General features: G+C 42.9%; 1 protein-coding gene across 1 annotated transcript in view; it reads right to left on the minus strand.

The window, feature by feature from the left end:
* Positions 1–635: 635 nt before the first annotated feature.
* LOC139450332 (uncharacterized) overlaps positions 636–26,428 on the minus strand; it is a 39,164-nt gene continuing 13,371 nt past the window's right edge. The window contains exons 2-8 of the mRNA XM_071232011.1: positions 20,088–20,222; positions 15,658–15,904; positions 12,815–12,931; positions 11,570–12,209; positions 10,442–10,607; positions 2,589–3,010; positions 636–2,145 (exon numbers count right to left, since the gene is read on the minus strand). Of these exons, the coding sequence (XP_071088112.1) occupies positions 1,511–2,145; positions 2,589–3,010; positions 10,442–10,607; positions 11,570–12,209; positions 12,815–12,931; positions 15,658–15,904; positions 20,088–20,194 (2,334 nt within the window). The 5' untranslated portion in view covers positions 20,195–20,222 and the 3' untranslated portion in view covers positions 636–1,510. The remainder of the gene's footprint in view (positions 2,146–2,588; positions 3,011–10,441; positions 10,608–11,569; positions 12,210–12,814; positions 12,932–15,657; positions 15,905–20,087; positions 20,223–26,428) is intronic.

A 26,428-nucleotide genomic window follows, 5' to 3' on the forward strand; every position in this document is an offset into this window, starting at 1 on the left:
CTAACATATTAGCTAGTGAACAATCCCAATTAGCACCCCTTCTCATTGATCAATGTACACAAGACTCGTGTGTTATATCCACTTTTAATTATGGGCAATTAAATTCTGGAAACATATATCAGCCGTATATAAACATTTCAGGCTGTCAGCATAAACCACGAAATTTATCCTGTAACTCTGTTTTTTTCCATCAAAATAATATTCTAAAAAGAGCCCCCTATTTCTAATTTTGAGAGCGCCCTGGGCGCTTATTACGTCGAATACGGTTCTATGAAAATTGTTCCCTAACTTTGAAAAGAATGTATGTTGTAATTTTAAAGAAACAACTGTTTAAGTAAGAAAGTCTATGTAAAAAAATTAAATCAAAAACTTATTTTTTCAGAAAATCCAAATATTGAAATTAAATCATTCGCACCCCACCTCTCCTAATGGTATACGTGTTCACCAAGTTTAAATAGAATCCATGTAGTAGTTTTCAAGTTAGAGATCACACACAAAAATGTCCTCGGAAGGAAGGAAGGACGTAATACCTTGATAACACTTTGTACACCCGCCCTTTTAGGTCGAAGGTTTAATAAAGACTTTACAGGCATTTGAAGTTATGAAATAAATCTAAATTTTCGGTGATTTGTTTATCAGTTGCCCCTTAAACTTCAAGACCAATGTCGAAAACCTCTCACAGTATGGTAACTGAGGTAAGAGCCGAAGTAAGTGAGAGAGTGAGTATGGTTTTACGCCGCTTTTAGCAATATTCCAGCAATATCACTGCGGGGGACACCGGAAATGGGCTTCAGACATTGTACCCATGTCGGGATTCGAACCCGCGTCTTTGGCGTGACGAGTGAACGCTTTAACCACTAGGCTACCCGACCGCCCCTAAGAGCCGAAATGTGCGCAGTGTACGTTGTCCCAAGTTCCAAGTAATTTTGGAGATTCTTTGTAACTGCATACTGGAAACTAGTAATTTGGTCTATTTCAAGAGATCCATCCAGGTACTTCCGATACGACCCTAATTCGGAAAGATTTCTTGTAACCCCAGCTGTCCTAATGATATTTAAATATAAAATATAATTTTGAAATCACAACATGTATTTTATTGTGTAAAAAGTCACACTTCTATTGAAATATGAAATTGATTGTTTAATCACTTATTTTGAAACTGTCTCTTTCAATTGTCTCCTCTGCTTCTTCGCAGTACATGCCATGATATATCATTGGCCAATCATCCACACGAAACACTCCGACCGCCATCACAGCATCATACCAGTGATGAGATGCTTCTCAGTTATAATGGTTATCTCTAACAAACGTTGAGTAGTATGCAATGAAGCTATCATCGTCAAAACTAAGTCCTAAAACTAAAAAAATGACTCACTTACATATTACACAAAATGTGATTGTGCATTGTCAAGCAACAATTGACTATAGACAGTCATAACAATATATATTGAATGATGCATAAAACAGATAACGATACTACCTATCAATATGCTTTACAATATCCATATAATCAGAGGAGGGTTGTCTCCCTTAGTTCTTCAGCATCGGCTTTTCTGTTGCCGCCGTTTAATAAAGATTTATTTTCAGCTGCCTTCCTGCCGCGTATGTGTTTAACAACCAATATCACTTCTTCCATGGGAGCGACTATAACTACAATGGCAGCCATGAGGAAACACCAAAACTGCAGAGTCATTAAGTAAGCGCGGAACTGTGATGACGTCAGAACGTGAAGCGCCGACATGACACTTGGCAGGATAACAATGAACAATGTCAAACTCACAGCTCCTCCGACATAGGCCGTCAATTTGGCCTTCCTGAAAACAGAGTCTAGTTGTTTAACCGAAGGTCTTGCTCCTTTGAGTGATGGGAAATCCTCCTTAAAATGTTCTCCCCAAGGATTTAGAGGATTATCTATGTCGCGTAATTTCTGCCACTCTGTCATCTCGGCCGTCTCGTCCGAGATCTCGTGTGTTATGAGAGATACTACAATGGTGACGAGAAGTGACACGACAAAGCTGGCGCTAGATCCTGCCACGACGGAGTAGTTTTGAGACGTGTTGACGAGGAAGTTGCTGAGGCCGCCGTCGAAGGTGGATGCGACTGAGAAGAGCGCTGTGAGACCTCCAACCAAACCGGAAAGGGCACCTGCAGTAAAGGAGAAATAGTCTTTTCAAACAGGCACAATGGCGAACCCTTATTCCCTCAATATGATCAGCACACAACAAAGCACTACGTGTGTATGTTTAGCCAGATAAAAAAAATATTCTTCATTCTCGTGATTTTATTTTTAATATACTTACTGTAGGAGAGTGAGAATTATATGGGGTTTTTATTTAAGAAGGTAACAAATCGCTACGAGCAAACTTGATTTTTGAGTATCTTGGTCTCTTATAGCCACGCCCCCCGCGGCTCGAAGTGGAAAGGGGCGTGTCTGTTGCCATGGTGACCACGTTTAGATTTCAATTCGAATCTGAATATTATTTGAAGAAGTCTTCACTTGCATCATTTCATGCAACAACTACGACTGTTCCTACTACAATAACTACGACGGCAGCTACTACAACCTATACTACGACGTCGCTACCCACCTGCAGTGGCTCCTATGGCCGACGTCTTCACCCACACGATGCTCAGCACGGACCCCGGGAAACAGGGCGTGGTGATGATGAACCCCACCATCATGACCCAGTTCAGATCGAACCCCGCGACGTTCACCAGCAGCCCCAGGGGAATGATGGCAAGCGTTACCCACAAGATGCACCAGCTCTTGAACTGAACCAGAGACTCCTGGTACTTCCGGAACTGACCATGCTTATCACACTGGAACAACCTTTGACCTCCCAGGTTCTTCTTCTCAATATTGTTCTTCTGGTCACGTGCACAGTCACGACAGTCCACGGCTTGGGTGCATTCGCAATACGGTTGCAGCTCGTCCTTTTCACTGGTGGCATTATTTGGTAAGGGTTTCATTTTGCCACACAAAAGACACGTGTTTCTTGTGTGTCCCTTTCTGAAACATAGAGTCAATCCGTCGTCACTCGTCATGCAAATTTGCGTCCCTTTGTCGTGCCAGGATCCGATGTTTTGGGGGTTTTAGATCCACGCCGTGATTTAACTATGTTATGTTACATTACGGCGTAAAAAAACAGCCCCCTCAGTGATAGATATATCAAGGTGGTATACATTGACAATCAGACCATGAGCTGAGAAACCGAGGGTCGATATTGTGAGTACCTGGTACGATGTCACACAAATTAACAAGACGCTGCTGAGATTGGACTTCCCTGGGATCATCATTTACGTTTGTGCTTCGTAGGAGACGTGTTGGATACCTCATCTCTAGAACTAGTTCAGGTATTAGATGTGTGTGTGTGTGTGTGTGTGTGTGTGTGTGTGCGCGCGTGCGTGTGTGTTGTGCTGTAGTTATATGTTTCCAATCAAGACTATATTTACATATTTATGCTATATACCGAATAAACATCAAATCAATTCAAATATTTTTTTAATATTTTTCTATTATACTTACGCAGGCTATTTATAAAAATTATAGCTTGGTGTAACACATATATCATTTTAGGTGTAATTCTGAAGAAACATATTAGTACTGAACACATGCTAGACATAACTTCTTTCAGTGGCATTTAGAAGTTGGTGTGATGAAGTAAGACGTGTTCTATGGACGAACAACTTCTTTATTACAATTAGTGCGACGTTTCGGTGTAGATCCTAACACCTTTATCAAGCCTGATAAAGGTGTTTCGGTGTTGATCCTAACACCTTTATCAAGCTTGATAAAGGTCTTAGGATCTACACCGAAACGTCGCACTAATTGTAATAAAGAAGTTGTTCATCCATAGAACTCGTCTTACTACATGCTAGACATGTTTAGATCTAAACATTTTTGTGTTTAGTTCCTATAACTGGGATAGCTGTTTTGCGTGATTCATTTTAAACACATATGGCATCTAAATACACGAAATTGAAACTACATGTATACGCACAAGACTCCCCTAAAATTTAACGTTAAAAATATACTATTCAAAAGAAGTTAAGGATCACATGATTCTTTCATATTATTATAGTTAATCTATCATGTCATGACATTAACTTTACCATTATGAATGAATCGGTGATCCCTAACTTCTTTTGAGTAGTATAAATGAGTGTGTATAAACGCCCTTTGAATAGTATTTCAGTTTATAAAAGTTTCGAGGAAATTTCAACGGGATCAAGACTTACATAGCGGCCCGGACGAATGTGTGAGTGTCTGTGTGTGCGTGCGTGCGTCCGCGCATATTCCTGAAATATTTGTATTTCACATGTGGACGTCAAAATAGTATAACGGTACTACACAGGTAATCTTGAAAATCACAATGGTGAACCCGTTAGAGTAATGGACAGAGATCATATTTGGACTATTGTATGTTATGTATCTATATTCATCATGAATATTGTGTGTAAATATGTAAGACTGTATGGATATAAAAATCATAAATAATATATCACTCACTCAAACTCTCTACATTTCAGGAGGTACAAACCAAGACACACCGCAACCAAAGTGATAAAAAAAATTATGTTCACAACCCCTAATTTTCCTGTAATGTATATTAGAAAAATACGCCTGTTTGACTAAACAAAGCACGTAAGGTACGAATGGCGCCCGATATTGTATGGTTAGCATGCCTGGCCACGTTTCATCTCGCCACTCAACAGCCTGGCTGTCTCACCACCTGATGCCCATCCTATTAAGGCTCCACTGCAACAACACTTAGCAGCTGGTCAGATTCACGGCAAGACTGGACAGTCGCCAGCCAAATAATGACCAAGAGCCCCTAGTTAGTTATGGGCCACTAAGCCGGTGTAGTGGGTACCGCTACCTAATGACACAGGGTATATATTACCTTCATTACTACCGTCTGCTCATTTCCAAATGAATTTGGTTAGTAGGTAGAGGTGAACGGTGAATTATTTTACTATAGAGGTCACTGACATATTGAAGGAACACGATCGCGGTGCACTGGACATTTTTTGGTTAAATGAGGTACAAAATGATGTTACCATTAATTTTGTTTTAAAAATGATTTTGATAATGTCAGTAGTCACGGGTCGATATTTTCTATTTTGGACACAACTTAACTAGGTTACTCTCTAGGATCTAGGGCTGGGACGGGTAACTCGGGTACTCGGGTCGGGTGGGTACTGAGTACCCACATGACTACCCGGACCCGTGGTTTGTCACGTGATATATTGTTCAATGACCAAAAATATCTAAAACCCTCTGTTTAAACTACAAGTCACTAATGTTCGTAGTTCACCCTCGCTACTACGCCCATTCCTTCTGACTATTAAATGTTTGAATAAAAATAAAACTTCAGTCAGCTTCAGTGTATACAAAAGATCGTTTTATACATGTATCTAAACACATTTTACCAGAGCTACGGTCAAACTTTTCCCAATCGGACAGTTTGTACCTACCTCTTGAGACCTACAGCGGGTACCCGGTTAAGGTTGGGTAATGGGGGGGGTACCCGGGTAGTAAATTTGGACTCGTCCCAGCCCTACTAGGATTGGTATTTTAAGTTGGCAAAGCATTGTTTTGTTTATTTGGATTGCTTGTCGGTCAGATTTTACGCCGCATGTCATAATGTTTCACGCAATCAATAACAAGGACAAAAGTTTAAAATCACGTTAAAAGATGGTACTTGTCGTCACCCTGCATGTGTCTCGGATAAGATAGATAACACAAGGACTGGTCTGCTTGGAGTCAGCATACGGAGTGGAGTATTCATGTTAAACTGCGGCAAGGTAAGCACTATAAAATCGGCATTAGTCCGGACTAGTACACGTACACGTACACGCACACGCACACACACACACACACACACACGCACACACAAACACGCACGGACGCACGCACGCACGCACGCACGAACACGTCACTATATAAATCCAACAATGTTGGACGCGACGTTAAACACCATTTCACCTCACCTCACCTCACCTCACCTCACCTCACCTCACCTCACCTCTGTAAAACCACAAGGTTTATGGAACTTAAATCAATCATACCAATTACGTACCAATCTCCAAATATCTTTAAGTTTGATTAATTAATGTCATCTGTAAATATCACCATATTAACTTCATTAACAACTTATAGATTTTTTATTTTTTTATCAATATTGAATTGGGACGTTTAAGAAATAAATATTTTCTTGTTTGATTCATTAGATTTGTCTATCATAGACTTATCTTAAAGATACATTATAAACATCCTCGTTAATGCAATTATATTCCACAGCTATGTCTGCCATGGATAAACTGGTCGTCAACAACATTATATATACCCCTTTAGCTTCCCAAAGTGACGTGTGCTTCAAACCCAGAAGTTATTGATTTTCAGATAATAAATTCACCAAGGCCTCATTTATACGTGGATAATATTCTGTAGGAAGCCTCGAGCACAATTACCACAGGTTGTAGCAGGTGGGATTGCGACCTTCCGCACTAGTGAAGAACTCAACGCTTATTCTCTTCCAATTTGTCTTTATAACGGTTCTATTCTCGGTGACTGTAACGCCACAATCATTATTCCAGCTATACTGGGGAGGCCGGTAAATAACCGAATCTGAAACCGAAACCGAATCCAATTTGTTTGTTTGCTTGTTTGTTTGTTTGTTTGTTGTTTTGAGTCGCTCTCAGCAATATTCCTGCTATATGATGGCGGTCTGTAAATAATCCGAGTCTGGACCAGACAATCCAGTGATTGACATCATGAGCATCGATCCACGCATTTGGGTTACGATGACATGCATCTACCAAGTAAGCGAACCTGTCCACCCGATCCCGTTAGTCGCCTCTTACGACAAGCATGGTCGCCTGTTAGAGCAAACATGGGATGCTGAAGACCTATTCTAACCACTAGACCATCCTACCCAAATGTCACTCGGCTCTTGTGACAAGCATTAGATTTAGATTAGCTGCATATGATTTCTACCCTGGTATCTGCACGGGTGTTCTCAGTATTTATCTACGGTTGTGTGAGTGAGCCTTTTACGTTATGTCTGAAATTCTTTGGTTAAAATAGTTTAAAAAGTGAGCGAAAACAAACTCCACCAACAACTCCATCATAATTGACATCACGCACACTCTACTCCCGCTGGGACGTCCATCACTCCCCACCTACATCCACATTCCGACAACCTCACAGCACTCCCCAGCGGTATCCCCCACATCCATCCCACCCACATCCGCATCCCCATATCCACAACCCCACATCTATCCCCGCCAACATAACTCCACACATCCATCCTGGCCACATCCACACATCCATCCCGACCAACATCCACATTCCACACCCACACAACCATCCCGACCAACATCCACATCTACATCCACACATCTATCCTAACCCACATCCACACATCAATCCTTACCCACATCCACACATCCATCCTAACCCACATCCACACATCCATCCTCACCCACATCCACACATCCATCCTCACCCACATCCACACATCCATCCTCACCCACATCCACACATCCATCCTCACCCCACATCCACACATCCATCCTCACCCACATCCACACATCCATCCTAACCCACATCCACACATCCATCCTCACCCACATCCACACATCCATCCTCACCCACATCCACACATCCATCCTAACCCACATCCACACATCCATCCTCACCCACATCCACACATCCATCCTCATCCACATCCACACATCCATCCTCACCCACATCCACACATTCATCCTCACCCACATCCACACATCCATCCTAACCCACATCCACACATCCATTCCGACCCACATCCACACATCCATCCTGATCCACATCCACATCCACACATCCATCCTGATCCACACCCACATCCACACATCCATCCTAACCCACATCCACACATCCATTCCGACCCACATCCACACATCCATCCTGATCCACATCCACATCCACACATCCATCCACATCCACATCCACACATCCATCCTGATCCACATCCACACATCCATCCTAACCCACATCCACACATCCATCCTAACCCACATCCACACATCCATCCTGACCCACATCCACACATCCATCCTGACCCACATCCACACATCCATCCTGACCCACATCCACACATCCATCCTAACCCACATCCACACATCCATCCTCACCCACATCCACACATCCATCCTAACCCACATCCACACATCCATCCTGACCAACATCCACACATTCATCCTAACCCACATCCACACATCCATCCTAACCCACATCCACACATCCATCCTCATCCACATCCACACATCCATCCTCACCCACATCCACACATCCATCCTCACCCACATCCACACATCCATCCTCATCCACATCCACACATCCATCCTCACCCACATCCACACATCCATCCTCACCCACATCCACACATCCATCCCGACCAACATCCAAACATCCATCCTGACCCACATCCACACATCCATCCTGACCCACATCCACACATCCATACTCACCCACATTCACACATCCATCCTAACCCACATCCACACATCCATCCCGACCAACATCCAAACATCCATCCTAACCCACATCCACACATCCATCCCGACCCACATCCACACATCCATCCTAACCCACATCCACACATCCATACTCACCCACATCCACACATCCATTCCGACCCACATCCACACATCCATCCTCACCCACATCCACACATCCATCCTCACCCACATCCACACATCCATCCTCATCCACATCCACACATCCATACTCACCCACATCCACACATCCATTCCGACCAACATCCACACATCCATCCTCACCCACATCCACACATCCATCCTCACCCACATCCACACATCCATCCTCATCCACATCCACACATCCATCCTCACCCACATCCACACATCCATACTCACCCACATCCACACATCCATCCTCACCCACATCCACACATCCATCCTCACCCACATCCACACATCCATCCACATCCACATCCACACATCCATCCTCACCCACATCCACACATCCATCCAGACCAACATCCACACATCCATCCTGACCCACATCCATCCTGACCCACATCCACACATCCATCCTCACCCACATCCACACATCCATCCTGACCCACATCCACACATCCATCCTCACCCACATCAACATATCCATTCCGACCCACATCCGCATCCACACCCGCATCCACATCCACATCCACAACCACACCCACACCCATACCCACACCCACATCCACACCCACACCCACACCCACACCCACACCCGCACCCACACATCCATCCTGACCCACATCCACATCTGCGCATGAAAATACTGTACGAACCACAACAGAGTAATCTCAACGCAGGCGAGAAAAATAGGCGTTGGCATATTATTTTATGAACGCTTCCGTCAGCGGAAAGTCCAATCACGAGAAGACACACATCTTGCCGGCTTTATGACAACATTGTTGAAAAACATTACAGTCTATATCGTCGTCGGATACGTTGGGAGTGGTAAATGTCTTATAGTATGATTATATCAAAGTATGAAAAAACATCAACTTCTTCGGATTCTCACTTACACTGTGGGTATCGAGTGTTAAAACACATTCATTAAACACGGGGTCACGCCATTCCTTAATCTACATTTGACCACGTACTGTACTCTTACTTCTTGCAACAACAACCACATCACAATCACATCTACAACCAGCACCCTGAAACTAGCCACAACACCAGTCACAGCCACACATCTAAACACAGTCAGTCATCAGCAGCCACAACCACACTTCGAAACAGCCAGTTATCCGCAGCCCCAACCACAACAAACAGGCTTCAACCCACAATCCGAGCCACAGTTCACTCAAACCATAATCAGAATTCAAATCGGGTCCCAAATCCAACAGCCCAACCCCCAAATCCAAGCTAGCTTGGTAATCATTATCATATGCCTGATCAAATCCTTAATGCCCTAAGTTCCCTCTGGTATATGTGCTGACCATATACCTAAATCCTAACACCGTAAATTCAAAATCTCAACCTTCATAGACACGTTCTGACACCAAACCTCCAAATCTGATATCAGGCCCAAGCTCCTACCCTCAATGCCTAAGGCCCTGCGCTTGGGCACGCCAGAAACCTATGATTGTGGGTTCGAATCCCGGTTCGCCCCGATTATGTTTCTAGGTTTGTAAGCACCATACCCGTGCTCGTGGGTTTCACCAAAGTGGTAAACGTCTGAGACCTGCATCACTTCGGGCTTTCCCCCCACATTGAGCTGACACGCCGTGATATGACTGGAATAATGTTAAAAGCGGCGTTAAACCCAACTCACTCACTCACTCTTCCATATTTCACTCTCACCCTCAACAACGACAACGCCACCCCACACATCAAATCATCATCCATCCTCTCTACAGCCATCTTCGCCGTGCTTCTGTACCTGTAGGGGTTGATGTGGGTCTGATAGATGTCATAAACGATGATCGACGACACCGCCATCACCTCGCCCGACCCCGTCGACATTAAGGCCATCGTCAGCATCGTTAACACCATGACTCCGCCGCCATAACCCAGGGCTTGCTGTGCAATAAACGGCGTCACCAGACCTACAACATCGGGGAGGGTTATATCCAGGATGACGGACAACACATTATTGACTGAAATCTCGAGAAGGTGGAATAAAGCTGCAATAATTAAAACCATAGAAATGAGATTTATCCTTATTCGTCGCAATGTGATAAGGGTTATAGCACGAAAGCATTAAATTGGGTTGAACCCAACGATCTTTCTGTGACATAACACGTCTATTCCAGTCAAATGCGTGATTTCCTCAACTATTCATAGAATAGTTCGTCATAATTCATACCATGGTTAAAGAATCGTCTGATATATTTTCATTTCGATCTTTTTTCGAAGATTCCAGTATTACAATTGAAAATAATTCCACTAAGTAAACACTGCATCGAAATAGTTATGAGTTGACTATTAAGTCAAAGCTATATTTTAACTTAGTAATAACAGCAGTTGTTCGGCGCCGGACTTAAAACAAAAGAAGAATTATTTTCCGAATCGAAACGGAGCCTTTAGTAAGTCTAGACACTTCATCATACAGCCGTGGTCCAGCAACAAGTTTATCTTAAGTAAATTCAGAAAACGTTATGTCGTGTTTCGGTGGTGCAGGACATGCTTACTTTCAGACCCGTGACGACCCGGGGAAGAACAGGTCTTCAGCAACCCATGCTTGCCGTAAGCGGCGACTATGCTTGTAAGAGGCGACTAACGGGATCGGGTGGTCAGGCTCGCTGACTTGGTTGACGCATGTCATCGTATCCCAAATGTCAATCACTGGATTGTCTGGTCCACACTCGATTATTTACAGATCCTCGTCATATAGTTGGACTATTTTGTGTGCGGCGTTTAACAAACGAACGAATCAATTTTGTGCTCTAAAAGGAGGCGTCGATAGTGTTAGACTTGCGAAAGGTTTCGATTAACAAATCCTAGCTAGTGCCTGCTGTTACAGATATTTTAAAAGAGACTATATTTTAGAAACATCCCCACTGTATACCTGCATCAATGACGGAGGAGGGTAGGGCGAATGATGAGTTTGAGGAGCTGAGAGCGAGGTAGGCGAGACCAGTGCTTGTTCCAATAGAAGAAGGGATGGCGAACCAGATGTACGTTGCGGCGAAGAACCCCAACACGCCTTGCACTGGCTTGGCAGCAATACGACTTTGCCAAGACGCCTGGTCACAAAAGGTCAAGGACGACGTAGCGAACACGCCTTGGATACCCCATATGATAGCCCCTTCTGACCAGAACGTTAGGTAACTGCGGCCCTCGTTGCCAGCAGGTCCTTCCTGACAAGAGACCTGTTTAAATATGGCCTCCATGCTACCAAGAAGTCTCGTGTCGCCAGCATTCTCAAGGTAGAATATGTTGATGATGAAGAATACAAGGATGACGAAGATGAGCACAGCGTTGAAGTAGGAGACGTAGAAGGTCGTCCCGAGGCCCCCGACGAAGGAGTAGCTACCAAAGAGGGTTGCCATGAGAAGGACGCAGAATTCCGGAGAGGCATTATTTATCATGGACTGAAAGGTGGCGATGCCAGCCACCATTAGGCACACCATCACCACGAAGTTTGTCAGCAGTGCGAAGAAGCAATACACAATGTGGGCTCGCTTCCCGAACCGAGCGTAGATAATCTGAAAGTAGGATATGGAATAGTCAGTAGCTATATTAATCTTAGATTATCATTTCACAATAAAACATCGTTCTATCATGACGTCATTTCTGGAGATGCGCTCGACACTTGATGACGTCGTAAATTGGACGACGTTATTTTTAGAGGGAAGTGTCTAGTGAGTTATTCCCCATATAGGTAGCTGGGCATGGCCGAACGATCGAGTTCAAAGAGGGAGAGATATGGCAATCGGTATTGGGACAAAAGGTAGAGATAGTCGACGTAAGAATTGTGAGAATATGCGGGAAACATCATAAAATAGGCTGTACATAATGTTGATATTCCATATAAGAAATAAACACTCGTGGTCGTTGTTTATCGTACAATAAAACACTGAAGGGAAATACAGCACTCGTGGTTTATTGTCCCTGCTGCGCACCTCATGGTTTATTCTCCCTGCAGTGTTTTATTGTACGATAAACAACTCCCACCCGTTTTTATTTCTTAAATATAGAGATGTTATACTATCATCGCATGACAGTTTTCCAAGTGTCAAAAAATGAAAACGTTATTCCTGCATGAAGGCATTTCGCTGAAATATGTGTGCGTTATTTTAATATTGTTTACCTGAAGGAATGTTTTCGCTCCTGGAGCCCTTGTCTTGAAATGGACAGAGAGCACGGGAAACAGGATCATGTTGGTGACCGCACCCACGGAATACCAGAAGGTGCCAGCAATACCATTCTGTAAATACCAACGTGGTCTTATAACAACTTAAACCTGACATTCTTTCGGGGAAGGTGAGGTGAGGTAAAATGGGGTTTAACGTCGCGTCCAAGATTATTGCACTTATATAGCGACGTGCATGCGCGTGTATGTGTGTGTGTGTGGCTGCTTGTACTAGTCCGGGCTGATGCCGATTTATAGTGCTAGCACACTGAGATACCATGCCGCAGTTTAACATGAATACCCTACTCAGACACAGTATACTGACTCCGAGCCGACCAGTCCTTGTTTTAGCCCCTTAATGCCGAGCGCCAGACAGGGTAACAACAAGTACCATCTTTTAAGGTCTTTTGGTATGACGCGACTGGGGATCGAACCCCAGACTTTCCGCTCTCCGGGCGGACTCTCTACCATTAGACCACGGAGATGGTCTTTTCAGGGAAGGAAATACACAATATTAAAAGTTCTAATTCTAACGAAGTGAATGCTCTTCAGTGGAAAGTTGAGGATCAGGGAATATAAATGTTAATACCAAGTATAAGAACAAAGATAAGTGTTGATGGCAAACATCCCATGCAAGAACGTGTATGTCTGTGGAACGTAACACCAACACACATCTTATAGTTTGCACGTACCTCACGGAGTAGCGCCACACACGTGCATTCCTTTTGAAACTTTCAAGGAAGGTAGATTTATCTCTGTGGATCATTATTACTTTCTGTCTTATTGATTCTGTTTATCTGTCATACAGTTGTGATTTATTACTTGAATTAATTCATTACTTGTGCATGAACCAGCGACGCGGCGTCTGCAACCCCAGGAGCTTCTACGGGCTATTGGCATGCGGGAAACTGGCAGACGTCAGCGTGTAGAGGCCAATACGTTCAATGTGTTACAATCTGTAATTAACAGACTTTGGAACAGGTACCAACAAATCCATTATACGATCGGCCCCGTTCAGGGTGTCCCAGGTCAACGGAAAGAGTAAAGGATCGAGTGATCCGAAACCAGGTTCTACGATGCGGGAAAACGTCTACAGCTCATCTCAATGGTCGACGGCCACGTGTTGTGCCGCCCCTTACACAACGTCATACTGCCAATATAAGTCAATGGTGTACCAGCGTCAAAACTGGGTAACCATCCCTAGTCACGTGTCATGTATTCAGATAAGGCCCGATTCACTTTGCACCTCATTGACAGTGGTCAGGTCTGGCGACGTCGAAATGAACGTCAAGCCAATGTCAACCTGAGACCTCATGACAGATATGGCGGTACATCGGTTATAGTGTGTGGTGGCATCATTATGACTGACCGAACCCTACTCCATATTGTGCAAGGAAGGGTCACTGGACAGCACTACCGGTAAGATATACTGGCACCCTTTGTTGTCCTTTTTGCAAGGCGTCTGGATCGACGTCTTGACGTACTGGACGACAACGCCCGTGTCAACCGTGCAAGAATCGTCAACGCCAACCTCCAGCAGCACAACATCCCTAGAATGCCATGGCCAACAATGAGCCAAGACCTTTCCCTATTGAATACGCCTGGGACGTGATAGGGAGACGTGTACGTCAACGTCATATGCCGCCGACCACGTTGGCTAAACGTGGCCAGGCGCTGTCAGAGGAGTTGGGACAGACCCCCTCAAATCGCCTTTGGGAGGTATGCCTCGTCCCGTGAATGAAAGTTGGACAAATCGTGGCGGTATTACTCAACACTGATCCAAAAACGTCAACTTTGAAATTTCCCATCTTACCCCTATCGTCCTTCAAGGGCGATGGCCGTTATAACATCCACTGTTATACGTCACTTCCGGGTGTAACGTGTTCCCAATTCCTTCATTATTATCATTCAACTTGTACTAGAAACTAGCATCTCTTACAATTTTGTAAATTTTAAGTTACATCCGAGCATCCCTAATTTTTTTGAGAGTATATAAAAAAAGGGAGAAATGTAATTCAAATTCCATTGAGCAATTGTATTCAGATTAGTTCCATATATTTTCCTTATGGATGCCTTAATTCGTATTATGTTAAAGAGGAAGGAGTGAGTTTGCTTTAATAATGTAATAACTGTCAGTCACATCATGGTGTGATGTGTGTGTGGGAGGGGGGTGGGGGAGGGAAGCCCGAAGTGATGAAGGTCTGAGACGTGTACCCCCCACGTGCTCGTCCTCGTGGTACTACAGAAGCTTTTTCAATCTGCATCCCCTTCTTATCACAAAATATCCTGTATAAAAACCTCTCTTCACTTGGTTGTAGTCACTTTAGCCTGATAACGGTGTAAGAATCTACACCGAAACGTCGCTATATGCAATAAATCAGAGGTTAAAGTTGTGTGTTTTCTTATAAACGTGTACAAGTATATCAAAGTCGTAACGTCTAGACTCACACCCTGATAAGCATTAAGTGGGGTAAGGTAAAATGGCGTCCAAGATAATTGCACATATATAGCGACGTGCATGCACGTGTGTATTGGGCTGCTTGTACAAGCCCACTGAGATACCATGCCGCACTTTAACATGAATACCCCACTCAGACATACTGACCCCGAGCCGAGCAATCCTTGTTTAGCCCCTTAATGCGGAACGGCAGACGGGGTAACAACAAGTGCCATCTTTCAACGTCTTTTAGTATGACGCGGCCGAGGATCGAACCCCGGACCTTCCGCTCTCTGGGCTGACGCTCTACCACTAGACCACGGAGGCAGTTGAAGCATATACGTGATTATTGATGAACACTTACCTTGATGGCTACTGTGGTGCTCTGTAATAAGTCACCAGGCCACAGAAGCTGAGAGGCTACAGTCACGGCCGTCAAACTCATGCTGACTTTCCCACCAGCGTCGAACGTCGTGTCGAGGTTGTCGGCGTCGTGAAAGACATACTTTCTGATGGCGTTGTAGAGGAGAGCCAGGAGGATGGAGAATCCCCCGAAGCCAAGCAACAGCAACAGTGCGGCCTCGTGTTTGGCCATGATGGTGGTCAGAGACCTGAAAGATGAGAGAGTTAAGATTTGATGTGAAAGGAAATCTCTAAGTCTTGTTTTGTTTGTTTGTTGTTTAACGCCGCGCTCAGCAAAATTCCTGCTATGTGACGACAGTCTGTAAATATTCCAGTCTGGATCAGACAATCCAATGATTGACATCTTGAACACCGGTCCACGCAATAGGGCTATCAATCAACCACGTCAGCGAACTGACCACCCGATCCCGTTAGTCGCCTGTTTCGACAAGAATAGTCACCTTTTACTGCAAGCATGGGTTGCTGAAGACCTATTCTACCCCGGGTCTTCACGGGTGCCAGATAGTATAAGGAGACTCGAGTGCGATTTGTTTTGTTTGTTTGTTCGTTTGTTGTTTAACGCCGCAATATTCCAGCTATATGACGGCGGTCTGTAAATAATCGAGTTTGGACCAGACAATCCAATGACTAACATCATGAGCATCTATCCATGCGATTGGGATACGAAGACATGCATCAATCTGGTCAGCGAGCTGACCACCCGATCCTGTTAGTCGCCTCTTACCACAAGGCGTCAAAAGGTCCATTGTTCGAATCCCATTACAGGACTCGGAAATTGGACCTACACATCCACGTCGTAGACGTTGACCAATTTGGTGAAACCAAATAGCAATGTGTTGTGCTGATAAATTAAGGGTATTTAAAGGAGCTATTCTGGAATAGACAAGAGGTTCCTTGCATCAAACTAAGATTGACGTTCGGGATATAGAAATAGACCACAAACAAAAGATGGAGGTTCCACGGTGGCATTGTTTTTTTCATAGAAAGCCCGTCTAGGCAACTTAGGGTGGCACCTAACATTTCAAGGTCACGTCCAACATTGTTTACTGGTCAGTGGTAAACCGGAGGTTTGTATACGTAGTATTAGCAACGACTCAGGCTGAGAAGAAATCTCCCATGCGCTACATGCTTCCAAGTCACACTGCATGTAGTATTGGTCGTATGGAAGTCCAAGGTAGCACTTAGCACTGCGCCGGTCTACATTTATTATGTGGGGGCAAGGGGTGGCCCAGTCGTCTAAGACGCCGCAATTCGCTGTGCAGAGTTGCGTCCCTTGGGCACGGCAGAATATATACACACACCGACAAAAGCAACGCGAACCATAGAAACATAAAGAGGTATGTACGTTAAGATGAGGTGTTTCCAATGTGTACCACATAATAACAAACCTGACTTTCAATCAAGTGTTACCATAAAGTGAGTTGTTGGGTTTCAACGCCGCGTTTAACAGTATTCCAGTTATATCACGACGCGTCAGCTTAATGTGGGAGGAAAGCCCGAAGTGATGCAGGTCCAAGGCGTTCACCACTTCGGTGAAACCAACGAGCACGGGTATGGTGCTGACAAACCTAGAAACATAATCGGGGAGAACCGGGATTGGAACCCACAATCATAGGTTTCTGGCGTGCCCAAGGGACGCAACTCTGCACAGCGAATCGCGGCGCCTTCGACAACTGGGCCACCCGTGCCCCCTACCACATAGTGACTTTATTCTTATCACGATATGCTGCAACTGATTTCCAGACTTTACACGCTAATCCTGCACGAGACAAATGATACCGCTCGAGTCATTGATCTATGACGTCACAAGTATATTCGTCTGTGCCCATCTAATATCTCCTGAATATGAGTAAGTCTTCATATATTAACCAACATGTATCGTATTCGCGTTTCTTTTGGCGGTGAGTATATATGACGTCAACGTTGAACTAAACAAGAGGATGAATCTACAAATTCAAATACCAATGTCAGCTCAGTATCTCTACCACATAGGACCCGTGAAGATTCCGGGGTAGAAAAATAGGTCTTCAGCAACCCATGCTTGCCATAAAAGGTGACTATGCTTGTCGTAAAAGGCGACTAACGGGATCGGGTGGTCAGGCTCGCTGACTTGGTTGATGCATGTCATCGATCCCAATTTCGCGGATCGATGCTCATGATATCAATCACTGGATTGTCTGGTCCAGACTCGATTATTTACAGACCATATAGCTGGAATATTGCTGAGTGCGGCGTTTAAACAAAAAAAAAAAAAAAAAAAACACTCTACCACATAGTGAGTAAATGAGATGGGGTTTAAGCAGTTTATAGTCATTTTTCCAGGAATATCGAGGCGGGGGACACAAGAAACGGGCTTTTACACATTGTACCCATGTGGGTAATTAAGCCCGGACCTTCATATATGACAGCAGGTTCGTCTTACATCACCATCCAAAAGCTGTTTAGTTATTCCGTACTTCTAAATAACGAAAAACAAACCAGCACGAGTTCGTTATTCAGACTTGGTATAACAAATATAAGATACCGTATTATTCAAAAGCTGTATATTAAACAACTACAAGAGTGTGTTCAAATACCGGGTTCGTTATTTAGTTTATGTCAAACAATTTTATTAAATATAAGATAGTCTATGGTCAATCTCCCAACAACTGTTAAGCTATTCAGTACTTTTGAATAAGGAAAACAAACCAATACCGGGTTCGTTATTCAGTTCATGTCGAAGAAAATATATAAATAAATGGAATAAAGAATCTGGTACTTTTATTTATGTACTTATTTACAATAAAGACTTAAATTGTGGGAAAACCTTTGCAGAAGTAGCCCTCATTAAATATTGCCTGTATTTTAGGACAAATAAACAAACATAGGAACATATGATTGTACAATGAGTGTGGCCTCTGCTCGTAGACCCTGCCACTGTATCGCTTTCTTCAACCACACCCACTACATCCATTCCCACAGAAAAAAATGTTCATCACCCACTATAGAAAAAAAACAACAGAGTCTTACAATGTATCTATGTTTTCATGAATTACATGACTGGTCAGTTACTACTGATGACATATCACACAGCTGCAGTAAGATGTCTTACTACTCTCCGAATGTCTGAAACTATGACATTAGATTTGTTTGGGTTTGTAACTTTGATCTAGAATGGATCTCATGATTGTATTCATCATATAGGTGACACGTTGCACAGTTCTAGACAACAACTTGCATAGTGTAGTAAACTTAGATTATAGTTCAGTAGAGTTCAGTAAACATTAGTGTAAGTTGTCTGTGTAGATACATTTAGTATTATACCAGTCAGATGCATCAGTTTTGCATTGTGACGTATATAACTTTCTGTCCACAGCAAATGTACCTATAAAATGAACTGCTATCTGGCGAAAGACTTTTTATGGAAAATACAGTCTGGGTAACTCACTACATGTAACTGTAATGAAAATTATCATACAAGAGTGTAAGTAGTATTGTAACCCATGCCTACAAATAAATTGAATACAGTTTGATCTATACCCTTTTAGTTCGTTATTATTCATCCATAAACTGCCGGAAAGAATCCGACTGAATAGTGTTTTGACAAAAGATGAGTGGTGCTGTTTAGATTCCAGTTGCTGGACAGCACTTAGTAGCTAAAAACTGCTTGAACATAACTAGACTACTATTTGTCAATTTGTTGGACATGAACTGAAAACTAAAATGCTGCAGTTTAGTTTTTCGTTATTCAAAAGTACTGAAAAACTAAACAGCTTTTGGACGTTGTAAGACGAATCTGCTGTATATATTAAATGAGTTTCAGTGTAATTGGCCACATTACTGTAGTTGTTTAATATACAGCCTTTGAATAACGAACCCGGTGCTGACTTGTTTTTCGTTATTCGAATAACGAATAACGAACCTACTGGAAATACGTATCTTTTGACTGATATTTGTTTTACCAAGTCTGAATAACGAACCCGCTGCTAACTTCAGGCCCCTTTTTTCATCTACGTTTTGCAGAAGGGAGCAATCAAATATTTGATGACAAGGTAACCTGAACTTTTGTATACACAATGCCATTTAGAAAGTGGTCAAATATAACTAATGTAATATTTGGGATAACACTTTCTTAGATAAGTACAGATTCTCGTACTTTTGGGGTTCAGACCTGGGATTCGAACCCACACTGCCAGAGTGAGGCACCTAATCGCCAGCACAAAAATCGGACGGGACTCAACCCCCCAAAAGTACGAGAATCTGTACTTTACTAAGAAAGTGTTATCCCAAATATAACATTTGTTTCTAAAGTTTGGTTATTTGACAGTTATGTTCGAAATATTGAACCAGAATAAGCACAGAACATTCAATCCCAAATAAAAAAAGACTCACCCGTGGGTCACGTTAGTAGTATCCACCAGCGCCTCACAAGACATGTTGTCTTGTCCCATCACGTGACTGACTGCACACACCACGATGACGAAAACACAGGAAATCATGATGTCATATATCTACGTCTCCCTGGAACTTAAAATGGGCAATTACTGTGAAAACCATACACCGTTCCACAAAAAATGTTGCAAAATAGTTCGGACCGTTAATCAAATGCACGGCAAATGACACCAGTCCAATAATCTGATTAACACATGTTTTCATAAACATGCACGTAAATATGCAGATAATACGTTTATAATGCACACGGTTATAACGAACTGACGGATATGATGTACTGTTTTCATCTTCCCGAGGAAAGAAAGTTAACTGAATCTAAAATCCAGTTTCAGACTTTTAGAGTCAGTTAACGCCCTTGCCTCGGGAAGATGTACTGTTTTTCGTCCGGGGCTGTATGTATGCTTATAATGAACTACGGTTATAACGAACTAAACTTTGAGTTCGTAATAACCGTAGTGTACTGTAGAAGGATTGCAATGACAGCGAAAATACCGATAATGATATGATTAATAATGTGATAGATAAAATATCTAAAACTGGATAATACAACTATTTTCTTCTTACCTTTTCCTTGCGTACGTAAAAATGTTCCAGGAAGAGCATTTGACAGTCTCAGTTAACCACGCCAGAGTATGGTTATCAAAAGGAGCTGCTTCACGTGTTGTTTGTGTAGAGAGGTTGAATAAACATTTTTTATATGTCTGCATTTTATGAAACGTACACCGTAAACAAACCGAAGACTACGCGTATAAACCAAGATAATAAAACCTTGGCTCAATTGAGTGGCATTTTGTGCATCTATTCCTATCAAGGTTAAACCTATCATTTCGGTTATCCGTGTTGTGGGCTTATTCCTATCAAATCCATGAGTAATTCAGCTATTTGTAAACTAAGCAGATATAGCAGTCAGATACCATGTTGGTGTTCCTTTTTCCAATTACATCGGCAACTACTTTCAGACAAATCCTTTTTCGTTTTTGTCAGTTATCTCATGTGTCCTCATACCAAGTGATTAGCACGTGCATTCACGCGTCTATTAAGTATTTCTACCGTCATCAACATCAACACAAATTGCGATAAAAGCAGTATGCACTGGTCTAAATATGCATATTACTGCTGCAGAAATAAACTGTGATTATGTGTACGCAAGACGCCATTCTGGAACAATTTTTTTAAAAACTTCAAAATCTTACCTTTTTATCAAAAACGGATGCGGAATGGTACGGAAAATAAGATAAAACTCTGGGTGTTACGCAAATGCCGAAGATAATCCCAGAAACAGACTAAGAATGCATCGCTCCAGTATCAGACTGTACTATCAGTAATGATTATGCTACCAGTCGTACAAAACATCATCACCGTTTAAGCCGACGTCATTATGCTAAAAGTAGGTCGAAGTTCAAGGGACACTTTATTATCGCAAGTGAAATTCCATTCTTTCCCCTCTAATGTGGAATTCCCTAACAGCAAAAGCCTCGTGTTGAAACCCAAGACATCAGTCAAACAATCTCTACCTCAGGCGCGGCTTCACGCCGTGCGTGCTACAGGAACCCGCTTCAATAAAAACAAGGTAGCATGCAAATAAAATCACAAAGGTACGGAAGGGTTAGTTCCAAGTATCCTTTCTGATGGGTTTTGTGAGAAATGTAAGGGAGTGTGTGGGTGTTCATTGCTGACCGAATTTCGGTCCCTTCCCCTCTCGGGTCCCGTCTGTGTAAGACAAAGTTTACTAGGGCGATATCACATTGGTGTTAACGCCACCTGCTCGTGTGTTGCAACGGACGTCAGAAGTCTGAATCCGTTAATCACGGAACTGCTACCTTGCATTCACAGACAATCTCATTCCGCTGCCTTCGAAATACCTCTGGCTGCAGTGGTGTAGTTATGTATTGTATGAGTTCACAGTAAACCTGCAACGCCAGATCCAGACACATATGGTTCCCACATCCTGACGGCCGTTTGTTGAGAGTGGTCATTCTTTGTTCAACAGGAACAAGGCAAAATGGCTCACTAATCCCCTCGACCTCGACTCCAACTTAAAAAAAGCAATATTTTCTCAGAATATCCACTTATCGAAATCGGACTTTACACTGAACCTCTCCTATTGGTATAGAAACTGTACCCCCATTTGGAAAATAAAGAAGTAGTTTTCAAGTTAAAGGTCGCACAAATGTAGAAGTAAAAAGGTTAAAAAGAGTTTTTTTCAGAAAATACACATATAAAAATCAAACTTTGCACTGACCCTTTCCTGTTAGCATAGAAAATTTTCCTTAAATTTGAAAAAGAATCCTTGTAGTAGTTCTCAAGGTATAGGTCGCAAAAATGTTAAAGTGAATAAAGAAATATGGCTGTAATTCAAATTCAAATATTGAAATCAAACTTCGCACTGCACGTCTCCTTTTGGTATAGAAAGTGTTTGAAAAGAATCTTTGCACTAGTTTTCAAGTTATAGGTCGCACACAAAAATGTCCTCGGAAGGAAGAATAAATAATATTTTGTCAGAAAATGCACATCTCAAAATCAAACGCTGAACCTTACCTCTCCTACAAGTATAGAATATTCCATCTGTGTGGCGGCGATCTGTAATTAATCTAGTGATTGACATCATGAGCATCGATCCACGCAATTGAGATACAATGACATGACCGTAAGTCGCCCCTTACGACAAACATAGTCGCCTCTTACGACAAGTATGGGTTTTTTAGCACCATACCCGCGCTCGTGGGTTTCACTAAAGTGTTAACGTCTTAGACATGCCTTACTTCGGGCTACGTATAAACGAGTACGTTAACTCACTCACTCATTCAATAAACAATATAAATGTATTTAGAAAAGCCGTAAACTTTGAAGTGACATGACCACATTACTGCAAAAAGATTCTAGCACGTGAGTGAGTGAGTGAGTGAGTATGGTTTGAGGTCCGTTTTTAGCAATATTCCAGTGGCGGGGAATACCAAAAATGGGCTTCACACATTATACCCATGTTAAGAATAGAGCCCGTGTCTTTGGCGTGATGAGCGAAAGCTTTAACCACTAGGCTACCCTACCGCCCTATCAAGAAACATTCCGCCATTACATAAATGAGGAAACGGCCTTTAAGAAAAGGTATGTTAATTAACCATTTGAATTTCTGTGAAGTCATGTACTGCTCGTGCGGGGGTGGGATTGTCCTTATCTTAACTGCAGTATCAGTAACATGTTATATAGTTAGACCAGGGGGCGATATGCAATGTCTTATCTGACGTAACCTTCACGATCCAAGGTCGGGAGATAAACATGAAGACACGAATGTCAGTTGTGTCTTGCTGTTGTTGGTTGTTGATTTTTGTGGAATCGAACCTCGCTTATCCGAACACTTGCATATGTTCATAGCTGGACGTCTTTTACTGGTTGTCTATTCGACATACTTTTTTTAATCGAACAAATATATTTAAATACGATACACTACCCGTGAAGATCCGTGTTAAAATTGATCTTCAGCAACCCATGTTTGTCGGAGGCAGCTAACGGGATCGGATGGTCGGGCTTGTTGACTTGGTTGATGCATGTCACCGTATCTTAATTGCCTAGATCGATGCTCATGATGTCAATCACTGGATTTAGTTTTTTCTAGATTTGATTATTCACAGACCGCCGTCATATAGCTGGAATAGTGTTGAGTATGGCGTTAAACTATTTTACAACAAACTAACAAATAAGCATACGTTATACAAGTTAATCAACTATGCTGATTGCAAGCAGCGTTTTGTATGTCATGAAATGGAGTTTAAGATTCACGCCGCATTCAGCAAAATTCCTGCTATATCTCCGATATCGATCCACGCAATTGGGATACGATGACATGCATGAACCAAGTCAACGAGCCTGACCACCCGATCCCGTTAGTCGCCTCTTACGACAAGCATGGGTGGCTGAAGCCCTATTCTACCCCGGATCTTCACAAGTCCCTCACATGGATCAAATGTGTGAAGACCATGATAATGTTAGAAGTGCTAGACACGGCTTAAAACCACTCACTCAAATAGACATTGCTAAAACAGAAATGTCGGCGTACAATGAATACAGACAATGATGTAAGTCATGAATAATATAAACAGCAGGCGTATGGCCTTGATAACCAACGTTGGAACGTTTGGGGGTTTTCCCTCAAATCCTCGCAGTGGGAACCCGGTCAGATAGATGTACGTCAATGTGTCCGCGTGCTCGACTATGTGTATATGCAGGGACGTTGTAACCCACTGAACATGCACCGAAGGCTAGCACAATGGACCTCATTAATCAGACCAGTACGGTAAATGAAGGTTACCACTGACACGACACGGCCGAAACGCTTAAAACTGGCAATGGGTCGCTAAAGGGGCATTCACACGGTACAACTAGTTGCATACGTCAAAAGTTGGTCCGACTTGCGTATTCACACGATGCAAATGGTTGCATGCAACAAATTGTATACAACTAGTTGTATCGTGTGAGTGCCCCATAACCAGTGCAGCAAATATATGTTATCCTTACAAGGAAAAATGACCCGAATTGAAGAATTGATCAACATTAGACATTTACAGAAACTAACCAAATGAAGTAATCTTTAATTCAACAATAAGGACCCTATTTTGGGATGAAAGTGAGCATATTATTTTTAGCCTAGATCAAGCGATGAAATGACTTTCTTAATTGTTTGGAAGCCGCAAAAAACACGCACGGTGATTCAATGTTGAATGATCAATGGACATGTTGTCGGTTCCTGGTGCTGCCAAACAGACTGATGCGAATGTTCGTGAATCCCAAATCTCGTTTTTGTGTGACCGGGGACGGTGAGGTTTGTTTGTTGTTTAACGCCGCACTAAGCAATATTCCAGCAATATGACGGAGGCCTGTATATAATCGAGTCTTGACCAAACAATCCAGTGATTGACATCATGAGCATCCATCACGGAAATTGTTATATAATGACATGCTTCAACCAAGTCAGCGAGCCTGACAACCCGATCCCGTTAGTCGCCACTTACGGTAAGCATGGGTTGCTGAAGACCTATTCTCTACCTACTAAACAAGGGCGTAATGCCACCATTAGCCAACTGCGACATCATAGCTTCGTGCTGCTTCTTATGTACTATCCGACATCCACGTGTGGCTTATACAGAGCTACGAATCGCGGCTTCATTACGTGCCCTTGAATTCCGGTGTTCATTTTGAGGGGGTGAACAGGTGGTCCAGTCATATGGAGCGCCGGAATTCGCCGGGTTCATAAACCTGTGATCGATTGTTGATATCCGAGATTGTCCTAACTATGTCTCGAGGTTTGTCAGCACCATACCAGTGCTCGTTGATCTCAACCAAAGCGGTGACCGGGTCAGAATAGGTCTTCAACAACCCATGCTTGCCGTAAAAGGCGACTATGCTTGTCGTAAAAGGCGAGTAACGGCATCGGGTGGTCAGGCTCGCTGACTTGGTTGATGCGTGTCATCGATTCCAAATGCGTGGATTGATGCTCATGATATCAATCACTGGATTGTCTGGTCCAGACTCGATTATATACAGACCGCCGTCATATAGCTGGAATATTGCTGAGTGCGGCGTTAAACAACAAACCAACCAGTGCTCGTCGATCTCACCAAAGCGGTAAACGTGTCAGACCTGTATCACTTTAGGACATATACTGTGCAAATAAGCATTAAAATAACCTCGTTCACTCAATCCTTACCATAAACACATTCCGAGATAAGGAAACACTAATTTGAAAGCAGTTACTTAATGGACGAACATTAATATATTTAAAAGCCTGTATGCCCCTTTAAGCCTAACAATCACAAATAGAAAGTGACATTTTGGCAACAAGACTTGGCACGTTTTATTTGAAGATAAACCCATTCCGGAAACGTATACCATTTTCTCGCAATTATCACGAAAACCACAAACGGAACATGCACTTTATCTAGTTTTTCTTGTATTTCTGTCCTCCAGATTGCGTAAGAACGGTTACGTATTTGCAGCATTCCGTGCAGATCGCCTCCAACATGCTAAGCATGCAACGGTCAAAGACTCTCTCGGGATGAGGCTCGCCAGATGGCTGGAATATCTTGCTATCTCTCCGAAAGGGTATGCAAATATTTACCTGTTAAACATAAGAGTACAACGCGTACATAAGATCTGACCACTTGAGCGCCTTTGTTGTGCAGGTAAAATAGCTTGGTTTACCTTGACCTGTCGTGTCTATTCGGATTATCCTCTGACCTACATTGTTATGTCGGGCGAGAGTTGCGTAGCGATATTGCACTATATCT

The sequence above is a fragment of the Haliotis cracherodii genome, unplaced genomic scaffold (assembly GCF_022045235.1).
Source record: "Haliotis cracherodii isolate W230 unplaced genomic scaffold, xgHalCrac1.p SCAF_8, whole genome shotgun sequence".
NCBI classification, from domain to species: Eukaryota; Metazoa; Mollusca; class Gastropoda; order Lepetellida; family Haliotidae; genus Haliotis; species Haliotis cracherodii.